Source organism: Hemiscyllium ocellatum, chromosome 21, assembly GCF_020745735.1.
Source record: "Hemiscyllium ocellatum isolate sHemOce1 chromosome 21, sHemOce1.pat.X.cur, whole genome shotgun sequence".
NCBI lineage: Eukaryota > Metazoa > Chordata > Chondrichthyes > Orectolobiformes > Hemiscylliidae > Hemiscyllium > Hemiscyllium ocellatum.
In genome coordinates, this window is record NC_083421.1 from 58,393,759 (window position 1) to 58,412,992 (window position 19,234).

Below are 19,234 nucleotides of genomic sequence, written 5' to 3' on the forward strand. Positions count from 1 at the left end.
CCAAAGATGTGCAGGTCAGGTGAAATGGCCATGCTAAATTTGACTATAGTGTAATTTAGGTGCATTAATCAGGAGTAAATATAGGGTAGGGGATCGAGTGGGTGGGTTACTCTACAGAGGATCGGTGTGGACTTGTTGGGCTGAACGGCCTGTTTCCATACTGTAGGGAATCTAATCTCAGGATGACAGGTAGGCCATTTAAGATGGAGAGGAGAAGGAATTTGTTCATTCGGTGGGTGGTGCAGACACTCAATTATTGAGCAGGTTTATGACAAATGTAAATGTAGAACTTATAGCATTAGGTATATGGGAGATAATGGAGGAAGGTGGTATTGAGATGATCAGCCATTATCTAGAACAGCGAGACAGGCTTGCTGGGCTGAATGGCTTACTCTGATTCCTGTGTGATTGGAGTTTCACTTGCGATCACGTTACGGCTAGGAGAAACCGGGCAGACAGGCAGTTAAAAATAAAATCAAGCAGGACAGAAAATGAAATGTCAGGTCAGAATCTTGCCAGTTGCTGTCAAGCTCACTTCCTGATCACTTCAGTTTTAACCTGGTCACCCAAAACTGCTTGTGCTTTAATTGACGAGAAGGGACTGTTCCTTTGGCAGCTACCTGCCACTCCATTTTCACCCAATAGGCCCCCACCTGCTGCAACTCGCAAATGATCTGGGGCATACAGATAAGAACACAGTTAAATTCACCCAGGCCTCAGTTGCAGAGTTTGGTGGTATTGGCCCTCACACAATTCTCACACCAAATTAAAAATTACATTGGATGTTTCAACAGCTGCTGCAATGGACACTGAAGACAAACTGAAGCATTAAGATGAGCAAAACCGCACAAGTAAAGCCAAATATTATCCACATCACTTGAACACAAAAAGGTATGGATCGGTACACTCACAAAAGACAACTTAAATCATTCTTCTCCATAATAAAAATGGTGCTAATCGAAGAGAATTTACAAGAGGTGTGCGTTCTGTAACTTTCCAACTGAACTGAAGCAAGTATCAGACTAACAGACTGGAGTAAACCCTATGTTGGATATGAAAAGTTCAGAAACATAACTGGAAAACACAGACGAGTGTTGCATTTGATGCTCTTTGTGAACTGCACATGAGGAACCGTGATCTAGTGCAAAAAAGGATGATAGGCTTGACCAAATGGCTTCTGCTATGGCAGAACATACCCACTGCTTCCCTGTGAATGCTTCAAGCAAATGCTGATTCCACTACTGAAGCACAATTGGACTATAATGATCAGAAAGAATTTAAATCTACATAACGATGATACAAATGGTGATTATAATTTACAGACCAATTATGAGTTTCATACAATACATGTATAAAAGATTTGTACTAGAAACTGCTTAGGTAAACACACACTCCTCGGTGTGCTGGCAATATATAGAAAATAAGTAGATGGATTACAGTTCTAAAATTTAATTTAGATAGGTTACAAAACATGCTGGGTTTTAAAAAATAAATTTTCTCAAAACGTCATGCAAATGAAATGAGTCACCTACATCTCGCAGGTTGTGCTGGGTAACCACCCGATCAGCTTGCCGAGCAACAAGTTGAGCTGTTATCTTCATGATTGCCTCTTTATCTGGCGCCCTTTGCTCTTGTTTCTTCTGATAGAAAGAGAAAGGCAAAAGATATAACTGAGCTGGAGGGGGTCTGTTTCCATGCTGCATGGTGCTATGATTCTATGACCCAATAATGTCTGTGGCTTTTTCAGCTGACAGCCCTGATGTATTACAGAAGGTATAGCGTGTTTCTTATTTTTTTCATACACAACTAGGATTTAGATAGATTTAAAACATGAAAATATAAAACAAAAAAAAAGAAGAGGTTTTACCTTTTCTTCAGCAGACACATCGGCCATTTTCGGAGGAGCAGGTGCTCTCTTTTTAATTAATAATAAAACATCTTGAACAAAAGACAAAAGGTAACCATGAACATGCGTGGCAGATAATGCATTAGCCGAAGACATTAGTCAGATGATTTCCCCCCCACTTAACTATCACAAAACAATAAATCAGGGATAACACTACTCAGATCAGCAAAAGGAATTATCCATGGCATATTAAACACCCTCAGAAGATTAAAAATCACGCAACAGGTCATAGCCCAATAAGTTTATTTGGAAGTACTATCTTTCAGAGCACTGGTCCTTCATCAGGTAGGTCCTCTCCACCCCGAGCTGGAAGTTGACGGCATTGATGGTAGCCATGGTGTGGAGGTGCCAGTGTTGGACTGGGGTGGACAAAGTTAAAAATCACAACACCAGGTCATAGTCCAACAGGTTTATTTGGAAGTACCATGTCCACAACCTGGTGTGGTGTGATTTTTAAACCTTGTCCACCTCAGTCCAACACCGGCACGTCCACATCACAACCCTCAGAAGGGTTCATTAGATACTAGCAGTCTCGCTACCTCCAGGCTAGAAGGCCCAGGCTCAATTCCCACATACTCCAGATGGGTCTCATTACACACCTGAGAAGTTGGATTTAAAAAGTGTCTATTAAACATGCTCAAACTAATAAAAGCGTTTGTACAGCACTTCTGAAATAGAAGCAAGGTATTGAAGTGCTGGAAGCGGTTCGGAAAATTTTTACTAGACCAATACCTGAAATGAGTAGACTGCCTTGAGTAAAGGCTACATAGAATAGTCCTGTATCCTCAAGATTATAGAAGAGTCGGAGGTGACTTAATTGAAACATGAGATTCTGATGGGACTCCACCAAATACAAGTGGAAAGGATATTTCCTCTTGTAGGAGAATCTTAGAACTAGGGGTCATAGTTTAAAAAAGGGTTACCCCTTAGAGAGATGAGGAGCATTTTTTTTGCCCTGAGTGTCTTTGGAATTCCCTTTCTCAGGCAGTGAATATAGAAACATTAAATATTTTCAAGACAGAGGTAGACAGATTATTGATTAGCATGGAGAAGAAAGGTACACCCATAACCTACAGCAACTGGACTGTAGCGGTTCAAGAAAGCAGCTTACCACCACCTTGTCAGGGGCAACTATGTATGAACAATAAATGTCCACAGAGCCAGCAAATATACAAAACAAAAACTATTCTTGTAACTGCCTTCACCAGATACTAGTGAGTGAGAATCATAAGTGAATGCTCCAACCCAAGAATGCCGAGAATTACAACAGCTTTACTAAGATGAAAACCCTAGGTCAGCACTTCACCGCACTTCTTGCTCACTTTACTGTCTCACCCCCTGCTTTAACTTCAGTGGTTTAAGTTTCCAACATGACATGTGAAACCGCCTTGCAAAATTTCATATCTGAGTTTCAAACTTCTAAAGCAAAGTTAATAATTTTAAAACAAGAAGAAACCACCCAATGAAATTTGATAAAAATAATACATTACAAAGATCTTTAAGATGCAACACATTCTCCAAAAGGTGGGTGGCTGAAACAGTCACTTAACTGATCTAAACCACTGAACCATACTACCTACCCCACCATCTGTTATGCTCCATTCAATACACTCCCAGCCATCTGTTACTCTGCAGGTCACTGCAGCAGGAATAAGGCTGAAGACTAACAGGGCCATACAATCACAAATGAACTTGATGCTCATCCAAAGTAGAGGCTGCCTCAATTCAGAAAATGAATGTAAACAATGTCATGCACCCTCTGCTGCTCACCGCACCAAGACATCTGCTCTATTCATTATACTCGGGCACTCACCTTTATCCTGTAGGTTCTCCTCGATGACCGTCTTTGTGTCTGATAGGACCCTCTCTGACGTAGCATGAATGAGTTTGTGGTGTGTTATCGTCTTTGGATCTTCTAATCCACCTTGTGCACACTGCAAGACAGATCACACATACTATTACAGAAGAGATTTCAGAGTATTATGAATTGCAATCCTGTGTATATCCCCATACCAACATAATATTGAAACAGTTACCAGTGCTGTTGCTAGACCCAGTTAGCGTACTAGCATCAGGGAAAGGGGAAATAAAATAACGTAAATATTCAACATTACCCCAATACGCTTCACACAGGAGTTCCTCTCTTTCTCACCAACTTCTCAAAAGACATCTACTGTACTTGTGATCAGGGTATAGATCTTTACGGGGTTATGGGGTGAAAGTGAGAGAATGGGATGGAGAAACCCATCAATCACAACTGAATGGTGGAGCAGACTCTGAGCCGAATGAAGGGCTTATGCTCGAAACGTTGAATTCTCTATTCCGGAGATGCTGCCTGACCTGCTGTGCTTTGACCAGCAACACATTTGCAGCTGTGATCTCCAGCATCTGCAGACCTCATTTTTTACTCTGAGCCGAATGGCCTAATTTCTGTTCATATGTCTGATGATCTTTAGGCGCTGCAAACTAGGAAGAATATATAAATAGCGAAACATGCAAGGATAGTAAAATGAGCTGAAGTTTTAAACAAGAAAGGGCCAATTCACATAGGGTTAATGTAAGGCATTATTACACGTCACTTACAAACTAATACTTTTAGATGAAATGCGATTTTCTTTTGGTAAACCCTGCCAACCTTTTGGGGAATGTGTTGCATCTTAAAGATCTTTGTAATGTATTATTATCAAATTTCATTGGGTGGTTTCTTCTTTTTTTAAAATTATTAACTTTGCTTTAGAAGCTTGAAACTCATGAGATTTTGCAGGGCACCATACAAATGAGTTCACCTATGGAAGGTGGACTTCCTGACACAGCTGAAGCTGACCAATCACAATTCTAGTTTATACCGTTTTGTATAAAAGATGTTACACTTCATGGGATATTCTCTTATTAGACGAGGCAGAATACAAGAGCAAGGTGGTAATGCAAGAACTGTTTAAAACACTGGTTATTCACAGTTGGGAGTCCTGTGCGCGGTTCTGGTTACCACATTTATAAGGATGTGATTGCACTAGAGGGTACAGAGGGGATTTACCAGGAATCTGCATGTGCTGGAGTGTTTTTGGTAGGAAAAACTTTAAAAGACTATATAAATTAGGGGAAAGAATTCTAAAGAGGGCGCAGGAGCAGAGGGACCAGTGTATATATGCGCAGATTAATGAAGGTGGCAGGACAGGTGGACAGAACAGTAAATAAAGCATACAATGCCCTTAGCTTTGTTAATAGAGACAAAGAGTAAAGAGTAGGGAAGTGAACTTGAAATTGTACGGAATACTTGTTAGACCCCAGCTGGAGTACTTTGTACAGCTGTGGGTACATTATAGAACATAGAACGTTACAGAGCAGTACAGGCTCTTTGACCCTCAACGTTGCATCGACCGGTAAAATGAATCTGATGCCCATCTAACCTATACCATTCCATTATTATCCATATGTCCAATGCCCATTTAAATGCCCTTAATATCAGCGAGTCTACTATTGTTGCAGACAGGCCGTTCCATGCTCCTACTGAGTAAAGGAACTACCCCTGATATCTGTCCTAAATTTATCACCCCTCAATTTCAGGTTATGTCCCCTCATGTTAGCCTTTCCCTGAAAGACTTTCCTTCCATACCAGGCAACATGCTAGTAAATCTTCTCTGAACCCTTGCCAAAGCTTCCACATTCTTCCCATTATGCAGTGACAAGAACTGTACGCAATACTCCATGTGCGGCCACACCAGTGTCTTGTACAGCTGAAGCATGGCCTCATGACTTCGAAACTCAAACACCACATGCCTTCTTAACAACCCTTTCAACCTGGGTGGCAACTTTCAGGGATTTATATACCAAGATCGCTCTGTTCGCCTACACTGCAAAGAATTTTACCATTAGTCCTGTACTCTGCATTCCTGTTAGTTCTTCCGAAATGAACTGCCTCATACTTTTCCGCATTACAAAGAGTAAACTAAAAGCTTGGTCCAAGAAGTAGGTCTTTAGGAGACAATCTTAAAATGGAGAGATTGCAATACCTGCGGTTTAGATAGCTTAAAAGGGGAGGCAAAAGGATAGATAAGTAACCAGAGGTGGAGGAATGCAGAATCCTTGGATGTTGGCAGAGCTACAGGAGATTACAGATAGGGAAGATGTGGAGGGAGGTGAACATATGGATTAGAATTTTAAAATAGGAGACATTGACGGATTGGAAACTAAAGTCTTTAAACACAGAAATATGTATGAAAGAAACCTGGAAGGTGGGCTCAGATAAAGCAGCATATCTTTGAGCCCACATGAGTATATAGAATAGCTGGCCAGGAGAGCTACACCAATAACAACATCCCTTAACACAAGGTGGCTCATTTTAGTTAATTCACTTGGAAAATGCCTGCAGCATCCCAACCACAGTATTCCTTTTACTAAATTCTAACATCACCTTCTAGTCCACAATTTTAATGCTGTGAAGTGATATTTGTCCACTAGTAACTTCTCACTCCTGTCAGTTCAGCAAAACGATACTTTGATTTACTTATATCTGCATCTCTTGGATGCGCCTCACAAGAGCCAGTTTCATTTGTTAAAAGTTTACTCTTCACTTGGTCTTTCCTCACAATACTTGATGCTCAATTTGGATTCTGCAAGAGCTATTCAGTTCCTAACCTCATTACAGTTTGGGTTTAAACATGGACAAAAAAAAAACCTGAACTTCAGAAATGACAACTTCAGGCTGCTACAAACATCAAGGCTGCATTTGATCGAGTAGGACATCAAGTTGCCCTAGCAAAAGTAGAGTCAATGAGAATCGGTGAAAACGCTCTCCTGATTAAAGACCTAGCACTAAAAGTGATAAATGTAGTAGTTGGAGGTCAGTCATCTCAACAAGAGTTCATCAGGGTGGTGATCTTGACCTGTACCACAACTCAGAGTACTAAAAGAGTCTATAGACAAATGTTGCAAGGAGGAACAATAATTCATCATTCCTTCACAGTCACAGGGTCAAAATCCAGAGAAATTCCTCCTGAACAGCATTCTGTACACATACATCAAATGGACTGTGGCAGTCAAGAAGTCATTTTGTCACCACCTTCTTGACAGCAATTAGGGATAGTCAATAAATGCTGGCCCAGCCAAGAATACTCACATCACAATGCACTTCTATTTTATTGAAATCATAGGAAGTAAATATTTCTAGATCACAGCTTAAAACAGTCTTTGAGCATACACAGCAGAAAGTTTGATCGTTATGTTGTGTTGAGTTAACCACTTACAGCAGTGAAGTAGAAAGCTGCTATAATTAGTCTCAACAGGACTGGGACACAATAAAACCATAAGAAATAGGAATGGAAGTAAGGCCAGTCAGCCCATCGGGTCCACTCCGCCATTCAATCATGGCCGATGGGCATTTCAACGCCACTTACCCGCACTCTCCCCGTAGCCCTTAATTCCTTGCAAGATTAAGAATTTATCAATCTCTGCCTTAAACATTTAACATCCTGGCCTCCACTGCGCTCCGTGGCACTGTATTCCACAGGCCCACCACTCTCTGGCTGAAGAAATGTCTCCTCATTTCCGTTCTAAATTGACCCCCTCTAATTCTAAGGCTCTGTCCACACATCCTAGTATCCACACCTGACAGAAACAATTTCCCAGTGTCCACTTTTTCTAAGCCATGCATTACCTTGTAAGTTTTGATTAGATTTCCCCTCATCCTTCTAAACTCTAACAAATACAATCTCAGGATCCTCAGCCATTCATCATATGTTAGGCCTACCATTCCAGGGATCATCCATGTCAATCTCTGCTGGACATGCTCCAGTGCCAGTATGTCCTTCCTGAGGTGTGGGGCCCAAAACTGGACACAGCATTCTAAATGGGGCCTAACCAGGGCTTTATAAAGTCTCAGGACCACATTGTTGCTTTTACATTCCAACCCTCTTGTGATAAATGACAATATCACATTTGCTTTCTTCACCACAGACTTAACCGGCAAGTCAACCTTGAGGAAATCCTGGGCTAGCACTGCCAGATCCCTTTGTACTTTGGCTTTATGAATTTTCTCACAAATTTATAAAATAGTCCATGCCTGTGTTCTTTTTTTCCCCCAAAGTGCAAGACCTCGCATTTGTTCACATTGGTCCAAGAAATGGCTGATAAAATTCATTCTCCTAAAGTGTCTAAATCTTGCTGCAGCCTCCCCACCTCCTCAGAACTACCTGCCTGTCCACCTAACCTCGTATCATCGGCAAACTTCGCCAGAATGCCACCAGTCTCTTCATCCAGATCATTAATAAAGTGAACAGCTGTAACTCCAACACTGAACTCTGCGGGACACCACTTATCACCAGGTGCCATTCCGAAAAAGAACCTCTTATCCCAACTCTCTGCCTTCTGTCAGACAGCCAATCCTTAATCCGTGCCAGTAGCTCACCTCGAGCACCATGGGTCCTCACCTCACTCAGCAGCCTCCCGTGAGGCACTTTATCAAAGGCGTTTTGGACATCTAGTAGATTTTCATCAGTTTGTCTATCATGCCCTTGTAATTACCTTTATTTAACAGTAACACCATTACATTCAATTTTGTCTTCTCTCTTTCGAACTGCAGACTGAATTCTACCATATTATGATCGTTGCCTCCTAAGTGCTCCCTGAATTTAAGATCTTTTAGAAAGTCTGGCTCGTTACATAGCATTAAGTCCAGAATAGCTTGTTCCATCACAAGATGTTCCAAAAAGCCGTCCTGTAAGCATTCCATAAATTCCCTTTCTTTGGATAGTCTATTTGCATATTGAAGTCCCCCATGATCACAGTGACCTTACCTTCCTGACATACCCTATTTCCTGGTACGTATTGTGCCCTTGATCCTGACCACTGCTGGGAGGTCTATACGTAACTCCCATGATGGTATTTTTTGCCTTTGTGGTTCCTCAACTCCACCCACACAGACTTCACATCATCTGACCCTAAATCTATGGTATTAGATGATATAATTTCATTCTTAACTAACAGGGCAACCCCACCCACTCTGTCTTTTCAATAAGTTCTAAATCCTTGGATGTTTAACTGCCCGTCCTGAACCCCTTGCAACCACGCCTCTGTATTGCCTATCACATCATAATCATTTACAATTTATAATAACCAATTTATAATGGTTAAAAAGTTGATCAGTGTCCAGCATCCCCTCTGAGAAGGGCATTAATACAGTAACCAAAGACTGTAGATGACAGGGGAGTTTCTTTATGTGAATTATCAGGGGCCAGGGAGTGACTAATGCCCTCAGTGCTTCACTTCAGGAAACAAGCCAATAACTACTGGAAGGGAGAAATGAAAACTTACAGCATTTTTAATCCTGTGATACGAATTTATACATGTGTCACAGGCACACATTTCTCACTGACCCAAGACAAAAGAGATCTAGATAATCCACAATGCAGAGCCTAATAATAACTTAACCACTGGTTTCACTGTTTACCATTGCAAAATTCACCAGAAACCTTTCCCAATGCAGTTAACTTACAACAAAACTACATAATAAGTTTTAATACAAACAACTGTTTTGCAGCTCAGCACATTCCTCAAAGACCTGTGTAGAACATTAAAATACCTCTTGGGAAAAAAAAGTCACTTCTTCGAATTTCCCACCTTCATATGACCCCAAACCATCTCCCAGAAGCAGAAAGATCAGCAATAGTGACCCATGTTCAGATAATTAATAAGACTGCAAATACCTACCAGGACCACTAGTAAGCAGAACCTCACTTCCCAATTCATACAAAATCAAAAAAGGTACTTCTTCAATACCAAAGTCTACATTTCTCCCAGTACACACACACACACACACACACACACACACACACACACACACACACACACACACACACACACACACACACACACACACATACACACACACACACACACACACACACACACACACAATCTCAAACAACTCAAGTTTATCAAATGATATTTCCCACCAACCTAACACAACAGCTTTCCAAAATACGAGACTATGAACACAAAAAATGAATTTAAAAAAACATGAAATAGGAGGTGGCTATTCAGCCAAACTTGCCCTGCCATTCAACAAGATCATGATTGGCCTCAACCCCTCCTTCATGCCAGATCAGCATAACCATCAGCTTGCTATTTCAAAAATATAACTCCTCTTTAAATACTTTATGATCTAGTCTCTACAATTTTGGGGGGAAAGCACCTCAGACATTCACTATCCTGAAAGAAAAAAACTAAATTAACATACCCGTTATTCTATAACTAAGTTCCTTAGCTCAAGATTCCCTTAGAATTAAAAACCATCTTCTCAATATCTGTTCATCAAGTCCCCTCAGAATCTTATATACTTCACGAAGATTACCGCTCATTCTTCTAAACTTTAATGAATAAAAAGTTCTCAACAAGTGAACTCTGCCACCCCAGGTATCAGCCTAGTGATTCTCTTTTAGACAGCATCCAAAGCTAGCATATCATTTTTTTTGATAACAGGAAACAAAAACTTACACTATTCCATGTGCAGCCTCACCAATAGGCTGCACAGTTGCAACACGGCTTCCCTATTTTAAACTACAATCGCCTTGCAATAAAGTGTAACATTCCATTTGCCTTCTTTATTACTTAATGCATAGAAACTTTGAGTTACCTCTGCACTACACTTTTTGGGAGTCTTTCTTCACTTAAATATTTAGTCTGGATTCTTTCTACTGAAGTGCATAACCTCACATTTTCTACATTAAACTCCACCTTCAAAGTTTTTGTCCACTCACTCAAACTGCCTATACTTCATCTATTTCCTTCTTAAATGGATTCTTGCCTTTTTCCAATGACAGATGTTAGGCTAATTGACCTGTAAATTCTGGCTTTTGGTTTCTCTCCATTCTTGAACAGCACTTTTTGAATCTGCAGGACCCTTCCTGGAATCCAGTGAGTTCTGGTTAAACCATTGAACTGCATCTCACTATCTACTAAATTCTACTAAATTTCTCAGTTAGAATCCAACACCCAGCCAAATAGAGCAGAAAGAGTTTACACCCATTACTATATTTAAATTAGAGAGAATTCTCCTTGATCTTGCTTCTTCCACCTCACAATGTGCAATCAATTTCCGACTAAATCAGTAATGTCTTTAAATAAACATTCAGAACCCGGAAGATGATTGTTCCAGGCAAGGTTAATTAAGTCTTCCAGTTTTTCAGGTGGAAGATACCTGCCAGCATAGTTTGTCAGGTGATATAATAGATTGGGCAGAGAATCCAATCAAGAGCACTATACATGTTATGACAAAGGAACAATTTGATTCAATTTCATTCAAGCTTTAGGGTGTGTTCAAACCATTTGTGATGCATTCCAACAGCAACAGCTTAGTGTTTACTTTAATCACCACAACTCACTGTACAGTATTACTTCACCAAATAATTTCTACACTATGCATTCTGGAATGAGCCCAAAGTAGCAAACAGTTTTGGATGACGGCAATAGAGTCCAATAGTGCTCAGTATGACTAGTCAAATCAGCTGATGAATTGCTAAACTAATTGGCCACTATTTCAGTCTGTACCCTTTGGGTTAAAAGAGGCACAAATATGAGGCCCACGTAGGAGGAAGGGCAAGAGACAACGAGCTGAGAGAGCGAGAGGGAGAAAGGACTTCACTGGGAGGATACTGCAGAACATTGGCCTGGCAATTAGGCCTTGATTTATTTTTAAACAAAGGAAAGCTTTCAGAATGCTATTTCCAATTGTCTGTCATAGCAAAGGCTTGTTTTAGCCAGTCAGACTGCAACACAGCTTTCTAGAGTCCAAATATAATGCTGGTGAGGCAACCTGAGTCCAAGCCACAATCCAATTAGATTAAGCCAGGATTTCAAAATTTGCACCTGGCTAAGAATACAGTCCAAATACTGGAATAGCGTACATGTCTTCAAAGAATTGAACTCTGCTTCTATTATAAGAATGTCACATACTTCCTTCAAAAAAAACAGAAAATTAGACAAAAGCAACAGAAACAGATCAGGGATTGAGAAAACAGCAATGTGGGGCAGTTGCTGATTCACTGAAGTTAAGCAACACCCAACAATCATACCCCAAGCCAAAAAGGAATATTATACATATCTCGGCTGTTCACTGGGAAACCTCAGTATTCAGGTGAAGAACTAGGTTCTGAGCTGGAAGGATGAACTCACTAACCCCTGCAAATTTAAAATACTCCCAGACTCCTGTCCAAAATCAAAAGCTAACCAACAAGATTTCAACAATATTCTAACAGCAAAACTACAGCCATTGTCATAGCTTTCTGCTGGTCATGAAGAATAAAATGGATGCCTGAGGATGATGCATGACAACACATGACAGATTTCTTGCCTGCAGCAGCTACAAGCAAACAACAAGAAGTTTGGAGGTGGATTACATCAACCTCAATAACTATTGGGCAAGGGAATGTAGATCCTTCATGTGCTGTGCAACCTCAAAAAGCCTGCAGTAAACTCTGCTCCAACGCTGACATAAAACTTCTTGCAGCACTGCTAAAACACTAACACCATCAGTTATGTTACAGATTCAACCTCTGCAGCACTGTGCCTTTAATTTCTAATAATAAAGATACAAGCTTCTACTGTCACAGCCTCTCACCCAAAGCACACAGTTCCATTCTCTAAGATCTACTCTGACCCAGGGACTTGACAGTCAAATCTGTTCCCTCGTTTTCAAAGTTATAATGACCGTCTTCAGCTTTATGCCCTCCAGCGTCAATGTCACCTCAGTCATTAAGCATCTCTCTAACTCTTACTTTAATCAACTCCTGAATCAAACTTTCAGCTCCTTCAATCCTGTTTTCCCTCCATGAACATTTATTTTCACCAACTGTAAAAGTGAATTGAAATGTTTCTTTTCCTTTATTTTTGTCATGGGATGTGGGCATTGCTGGCCAGACCAGCATTTGCTGACCATCCATACACGCTTTTGAATGGAATGAGCTGCGATGCTGCTTTAGAGGACAGTTAAGAATCAACCAGATTGCTATGGGTCTGGAGTCACATATCAGCAAGACCAGCTTAGAATAGCAGATTTCCTTCCCAAAAAGGAAGGAGGGAAGCAGATGGACCCTTGACATTTGCATATTGCTGCCATGGGCACTATTATTGGCTCTAGCTTTAAAATTCCAGATTTAAAAAGTTACTTTTCATTTACTTATTTCCTGTTTGTGCTCATTTCACCCTTAGCTGATCACAGATCGCTTTTACTTACGGCTCACAATCCTAAAATATTGCCGCCCTCAGGGTGACCTGGAGTTAGCTATATTTAGTATCAACGATGCACTAATCCAATAGACATTTAAGATACTGTATTGATAGGTGATGATAACAGTTGCAGCTCTGTGCTGCTACTTACAGGTCCTGCTTAGTCTTTCACTGAGTAATCCCAACAGCTTATTATACTTTTACCTCAGATACTGACTAAATCTCAGGTAACGTTCTTACCAGAATTCACTGGCAGGCAATTGTCCTGTGAAGGGCTCCACAGTGGAGCCCGATTCTGCTTTCACACAAGCATTTATTAATACACAGTCTCAGATGCTCATCACTTCCACCAGACCTTCAAGGTTCTCTGCATAACCATTAAGGATCAGGCTGACAATTCCCAGTTGAAGTCTATAACATGGAGGCCAATTGTTGCATGCCCCAGGACAGGATCGGGCAGAAGATATTTTTCCTATACTGTTTAGTTACATACTTAGCAATATGTTTATCTGTTGAACTCTCAGGTCCCAAGACTTTCCAAACCAATTTTAGGACAATGTACATTGCAATGAATTACAGAAACGCACATATGTGGAGATAATTTACATTTTTTCATGTGGAATACTCCTCCTCTGGGATGAGAGATGAATCAACTTCACAGAGTACAAAAAAGTTACCAGTCTTCCAAATTGTAACCTCTAAGGTGCTCATCGTATTATTTTTGACAAAAATGCTCAACTATTAGATGAAAGCAAAATTCAATAAATCCTTGATATACACACACTGTACGTAAAACATCACATTTCACTTAACAGGAATTTATTGGATATCCAATTAGCAAGAAAAAAAAGTTATAACTTTGAAGTGTATTCACATTTCCAACACCTGTCAACAGCATGGTGCACACACATTTGACATTCACTAGCAAATGGACAAATAAAACAAAATCACAATCATACAATTAATTTTGCAACAATTAAAAGATAACATTACAAATTTCCCCTGTCCTAACTAAGAAATCATAGGAAGCATGGATATAAAGAACACTCTTGGGAATACCCAGTAATTTAATAGCAAAAAAGCAAGCAATAGACGAAAAATAATTTCACCCTGATCTTACCTTCCATTAAAAGGTCAGACATGAAATTATCTGAAACTGTACATTTTGTGATGAAAAGCATATAATTTATATTAATATCTTCCCCAGAGCTTGCATTTCAAAATAGTGACATAGGGGTGTCAGTTATTTGTGAAATGTTTTTTTTGAAAAAGCAAGGTCTGACTGTCCTTCTGGAACAGTGACACAATCCAATATGCAAAGTGCAGGGCACTGCAAACCCCTGCAACGCTAATGGAAAAATGTTTTCACTGTGACAGTTACGATAAGTAAACATGTCAGCCACTGACTCTGTTTTCCATTCAGAAGATGAGCACTTTTTAAAAAACTTTCAGTTTAGAAGCAAGTTTTTCAGTTCTGTTCAGAAGGCATGAAGCACCAAGTTCAGAGATAAGCTTAATTCCTCTCCTAGAAGGGTCAGGGCAGATCGTGGAATAAGTTACTTCAGCAGAAGGGTTTAGCTTGTGAAACTTCCAAACAAGGGGAAGTTGGTTAGAAATGCAAAGGTTATTAGAACCAAGACAGCTTAGGGTCTTGGGTTTATGGCAAAAGCTCCTGTCAGCAGATTTGGAAAGGACTCATTGAATTGTTTCCCTAGTCCAAAGCCAAGAAGGAGTCGGTTAAGTAGAAGCCTAGAGAGTTGAGAAATGGGGTGTAATTTCTCAGGGCTGGAGTCTCTGAAATAGACAGTGTTAAGAAACAATTTGAATCGTTGTGTTGTGACATCATTCTAAACATTTTTTCTAGGTTTACACAGCTTGTTTGTTAGCTAATTTGTTCTTTTGTGTAATAAAGTAACCTTGTTGTTAAAGTAACCCTGCAGCCTCTTGTAAATGTCTCCAAGACTATCATGTTAATGAGTTAAATAAAAATAAAATGATCAAGCCAGGTTTTACTATCAGTGGATGCTAAAAATCAGAAATAAAGGCAGAACTGCACCCTGGGGGTCACTGGACCGGAAATATTAACACTGATTGCTTGCCACAGATGCTGCCAAATCTGTCTTCAAGTGGGCGGCACGGTGGCACAGTGGTTAGCAGTGCTGCCTCACAGTGCCAGAGACCCGGGTTCAATTCCTGCCTCAGGCGACTGTGTGGAGTTTGCACATTCTCCCAGTGTCTGCGTGGGTTTCCTCTGCATGCTCCAGTTTCCTCCTACAGTCCAAAAATATGCAGAATTGGCCATGCTAAATTGCCCGTAGTATTAAGTGAAGGAGTAAATGTAGGGGAATGGGTCTGGGTGGGTTGCTCTTCGGAGGGTCGGTGTGGACTTGTTTGGCCGAAGGGCCTGTTTCCACACTAAGTAATCTAATCATTTAAAAAGGTGCCTCAAACAATTTCACAGGCAAAGAATGATATCTGAAGTTGTAATCACTGTTGTCATGCAGGCAAGCTCAGAAGATACATCAGAACACAGTTTACTGAAACAAAAGCAATAATTATATAGGAAATCTTAGGTCAGGCAAAATCTGTAGAGAGAAACAGATTTCAGGCCATGATTTTCCATTGGATGCAAGGAAGCTTTGAAGCCTTATAGGAAAGTGCTACAATCTATCAAGACCAAAGTGAAGACAAAATTATATCTGAAGAAGAATGTTGAAGCTACACTAATTGCTCACATGTGAACTCAGTCATAAAGGCTCAAGAACCACCTCTCCATCTTGCAGCTTGTTCACCCCAATAATAAGTGTCAAGAAAACCATCATGATAACATTCCTGATCACGTTAAATAACAGCTTGCTACAGGTGGTTAGCAAATGCTGCTAACTTGGGTGCACCATGACAAGCATTCTGTTCTTTTGATGAAAAACTTAGTACACCAACACAGAAAGCAGGTTTCACTCTGGCCAACTTGTGAAATACCTTTGGGAGAAGACCAAACTGACAGTTCAGACTGTGACTTGCATTTAGTTTGACTGACTAACAGCTACCATGAAAAGAAGCTGAGTGATTTCCACCTTTATGACCTGAGGTACATAATGGATTTTTCCCAGTTGGACAAAGTCATGAATGTAGCACTCTGCTCAAAACACAGAGCCCCCAGGTCTATTCATTCTGAGCAAACCGTAATAACTTTGCTGGTTCAGACACATCTGGAGGGTACAAGAGTGTCGCAAACTCAAGCTCCTTCTGTGTGATGAAGCAGCCAGAGCCAAGCAAACTAAGGCTGTGTCAAGGAAGCTTGAAAGTGTGACGTGGACCTGAAACACTGGCTATCACACCAAGAGCCTGTAACTGATAAAACAGGAAAATTAAAGAAGCTCCTGTGTTTAAGGTGGAGCATAATGATCAGTGGCGAAGCAAGAGCTGACCAGTATAGCCTTCAGCAAAACACATTGAATGAAGAACCCCCCCAACCTCTGAAACATAGGCATGTCCATCATTGCACCGAGTAGAAGTATGCCAACTCTACCTAGCACACTATAACAGCACTTCATAAGTAAGAGCAAAATGACACCACCTAGGTTATAGGAAAATGCACATGGGACTGGGAAGACAGTCAGTAGTGACGGGGGGGGGGGGGGGGGGGGGGACGGGGAGAAGAGAGCCAAGATAGGGGAAAAGGTGGTCAGAGGAGTTGATGACCTCGAGTGTAAAGATGGGGGTGGGGGTCACATTTGGAGCAGGGTGGGGTGGAATTGTGTCAAATATTGCAGGGATGGGGCAAATATTGCAAGGATGGGGGGGGGGGAAGAGGGAGCGGGGGGGCAGCAGCACAGTGGCAGAAGAGAAGTTTGGGGGAAGGGAAGGAAGAAGTGTATTGGGGGAAGGGGGGGGAGGAGAAGGGGAAGGGAGAAGCTGCAGGGGAAAGGGGCGAAGCGGAGGGGGAGGGAGAAGTGGGGGGGGAAGGGAGAAGCGGGGGGGGAGGGAGAAACGGAGGGGGGGGATGGAGAGAGGGCGAAGCGGGGGGGGAGAGCGAAGCGGGGGGAAGGGAGAAGCGGGGGGGCAAGGGGCGAAGTGGGGGGGCGAAGGGGCGAAGTGGGGGGGCGTAGGGGCGAAGTGGGGGGGAGGGGCGAAGTGGGGGGGGAGGGCGAATGGGGGAGAGGGCAAAGTGGGGGGGGAGAGGGCGAAGGCGAATGGGGGGAGGGGGAATGGGGGGGAGGGGGAATGGGGGGGGAGGGGGAATGGGGGGGGAGGGGGAATGGGGGGGGAGGGGGAATGGGGGGGAGGGGGAATGGGGGGGGAGGAGGGCGAATGGGGGGGAGGAGCGAAGGGGGAGGAAGGAGCGAAGGGGGGTGGAGGGTGGGAAGGAGCGAAGGGGGGTGGAGGGTGGGAAGGAGCGAAGTGAAATTGGGGAGAAGAGTGAAATGGGGGTGTGTGAAATTGGGGGGGGTGAAATGGGGGGGTGAAATGGGGGGGGTGAAATGGGGGGGGTGAAATGGGGGGGGTGAAATGGGGGGGGTGAAATGGGGGGGGGGTGAAATGGGGGGGGTGAAATGGGGGGGAGTGAAATGGGGGGGGTGAAATGGGTGAAATGGGGGGGGTGAAATGGGGGGGTGAAATGGGGGGGGTGTGAAATGGGGGGGGTGAAATGGGGGGGGTGTGAAATGGGGGGGTGAAATGGGGGGGGTGAAATGGGGGGGGTGTGAAATGGGGGGGGGGGGGGGAGAAGGAGGAAGTGAAGGGGGGGGTGAAAAGACAGTGATCCCTGGAGCTCTATGTCGAGCTGCAGGCCTGTCACTGTCACTGTCGCTGTCCCTTGGCCCAGGTTGCCCCGGGCCCTGAGGCCTGTCGCTGTCCCTTGCCCCGGGCCCTGAGGCCTGCCCTTACGTGCTTCAAGCAGCGCTCCTTGATGCTCTCGACGCTGGTCTCCTCGGTGACCTCCTCCAGCCACTCGGCCCCCTCCATGGTGCAGATGTGGAGCCTCAGCACCTTCCCCGCGAAGATCTTCTCCTCCTGCACAAACATGGCCTCCCCCTCCTCCTTTCCCGCCGCCGCGGCTCTCAGCTCCGAGTCACGGCCCGCTCCTGCCGCCGGTCACCATGGCACTCGGTGTGTCCGCCGGCCCCCGACCTCCCGCTCCCGCCGCTAGCTCCACAAACCAGTGCGACCTTTCACCTCCCACCGCCACCCTGCGGGGTCAACCCCACTGTGCGTGCGCGCGGCCCGCAATGCATCCTGGGCGTTGTAGTTCCCTCTCTCAACCTCTACTGACACTGAAGAGCATCAAGGCTTGTAGTTCAGGTACACCTTTCAGGGCCTCCCAAAGTGCTTTACATCCAATTAGAGACAGCATTTTAAAGCATTGTCCCTGATGTCACCGAGGCAACACAGCAATCTCCCACAATGTAAAGTCACCATAGCATTACCAGACCATAGGGCTGCTCTCTCATTAGATGGAGATAACTGATGATGGTTTAACATGAGGGTTACTGTACCTCAGACATGGATAGTGGTTGAGAAGGAGAGTTCCTCATAGTAGTCTCAGCCAATGTATGAGTTGAACCTCGCACACCCTTGCTATTATTAACCAGCTGCCCAGCCAACTGAGCTTATTGACCCTATCTCCCACTATATAACTTTGAAAACAACATCACAAGAAAATCTGCTCCCCGATTGACCAAATTTTCTTGTGATGTTGTTTGAGGGTTCCATATTCACCCAGGATAATGCCCCTCCTCAGTTTAGAAGTTGTGCCTTCGGGATCTTCTAGGCAAGTCGTCAGAGCAAGATTTCACTTTAAACTCTCATCCAACAAATCGCAGCTCCAACATTATAGCATTCCCTTCAATTCTACATTGGAACATTAGTCTATATTATTTGTGCAGAAGTCTTAGAGTGGGACTTAATGACTCAGAGATGTAACTGACACAGCATAAAAGGACATATTATTTTCTTATTTCCGCCACTAACTAGAAGAGGTGTTGGAGTAGTGGTAATGTCACTAGGAGCTCAGTAACCCCAGCTAATATTCTGTTGAAAACATGGTTGTGAATCTTACCATGGCAAATGGTGAAATTTGAATTCAATAAAATCTAGTCTAATAGTAAT

The 19,234-nt window shown here is 42.7% G+C and overlaps 1 protein-coding gene across 1 annotated transcript in view; it reads right to left on the reverse strand.

Annotated features, from left to right (window-relative positions):
• The window catches only part of ubac1 (UBA domain containing 1), a 41,978-nt gene extending 23,674 nt beyond the window's left edge, over positions 1-18,304 (reverse strand). Inside the window, exons 1-4 of the mRNA XM_060841538.1 lie at positions 18,014-18,304; positions 3,720-3,840; positions 1,868-1,938; positions 1,533-1,640 (exon numbers count right to left, since the gene is read on the reverse strand). Coding sequence (XP_060697521.1) covers positions 1,533-1,640; positions 1,868-1,938; positions 3,720-3,840; positions 18,014-18,151 — 438 coding nt within the window. The 5' untranslated portion in view covers positions 18,152-18,304. The remainder of the gene's footprint in view (positions 1-1,532; positions 1,641-1,867; positions 1,939-3,719; positions 3,841-18,013) is intronic.
• Between the last annotated feature and the right edge of the window lie 930 nt (positions 18,305-19,234).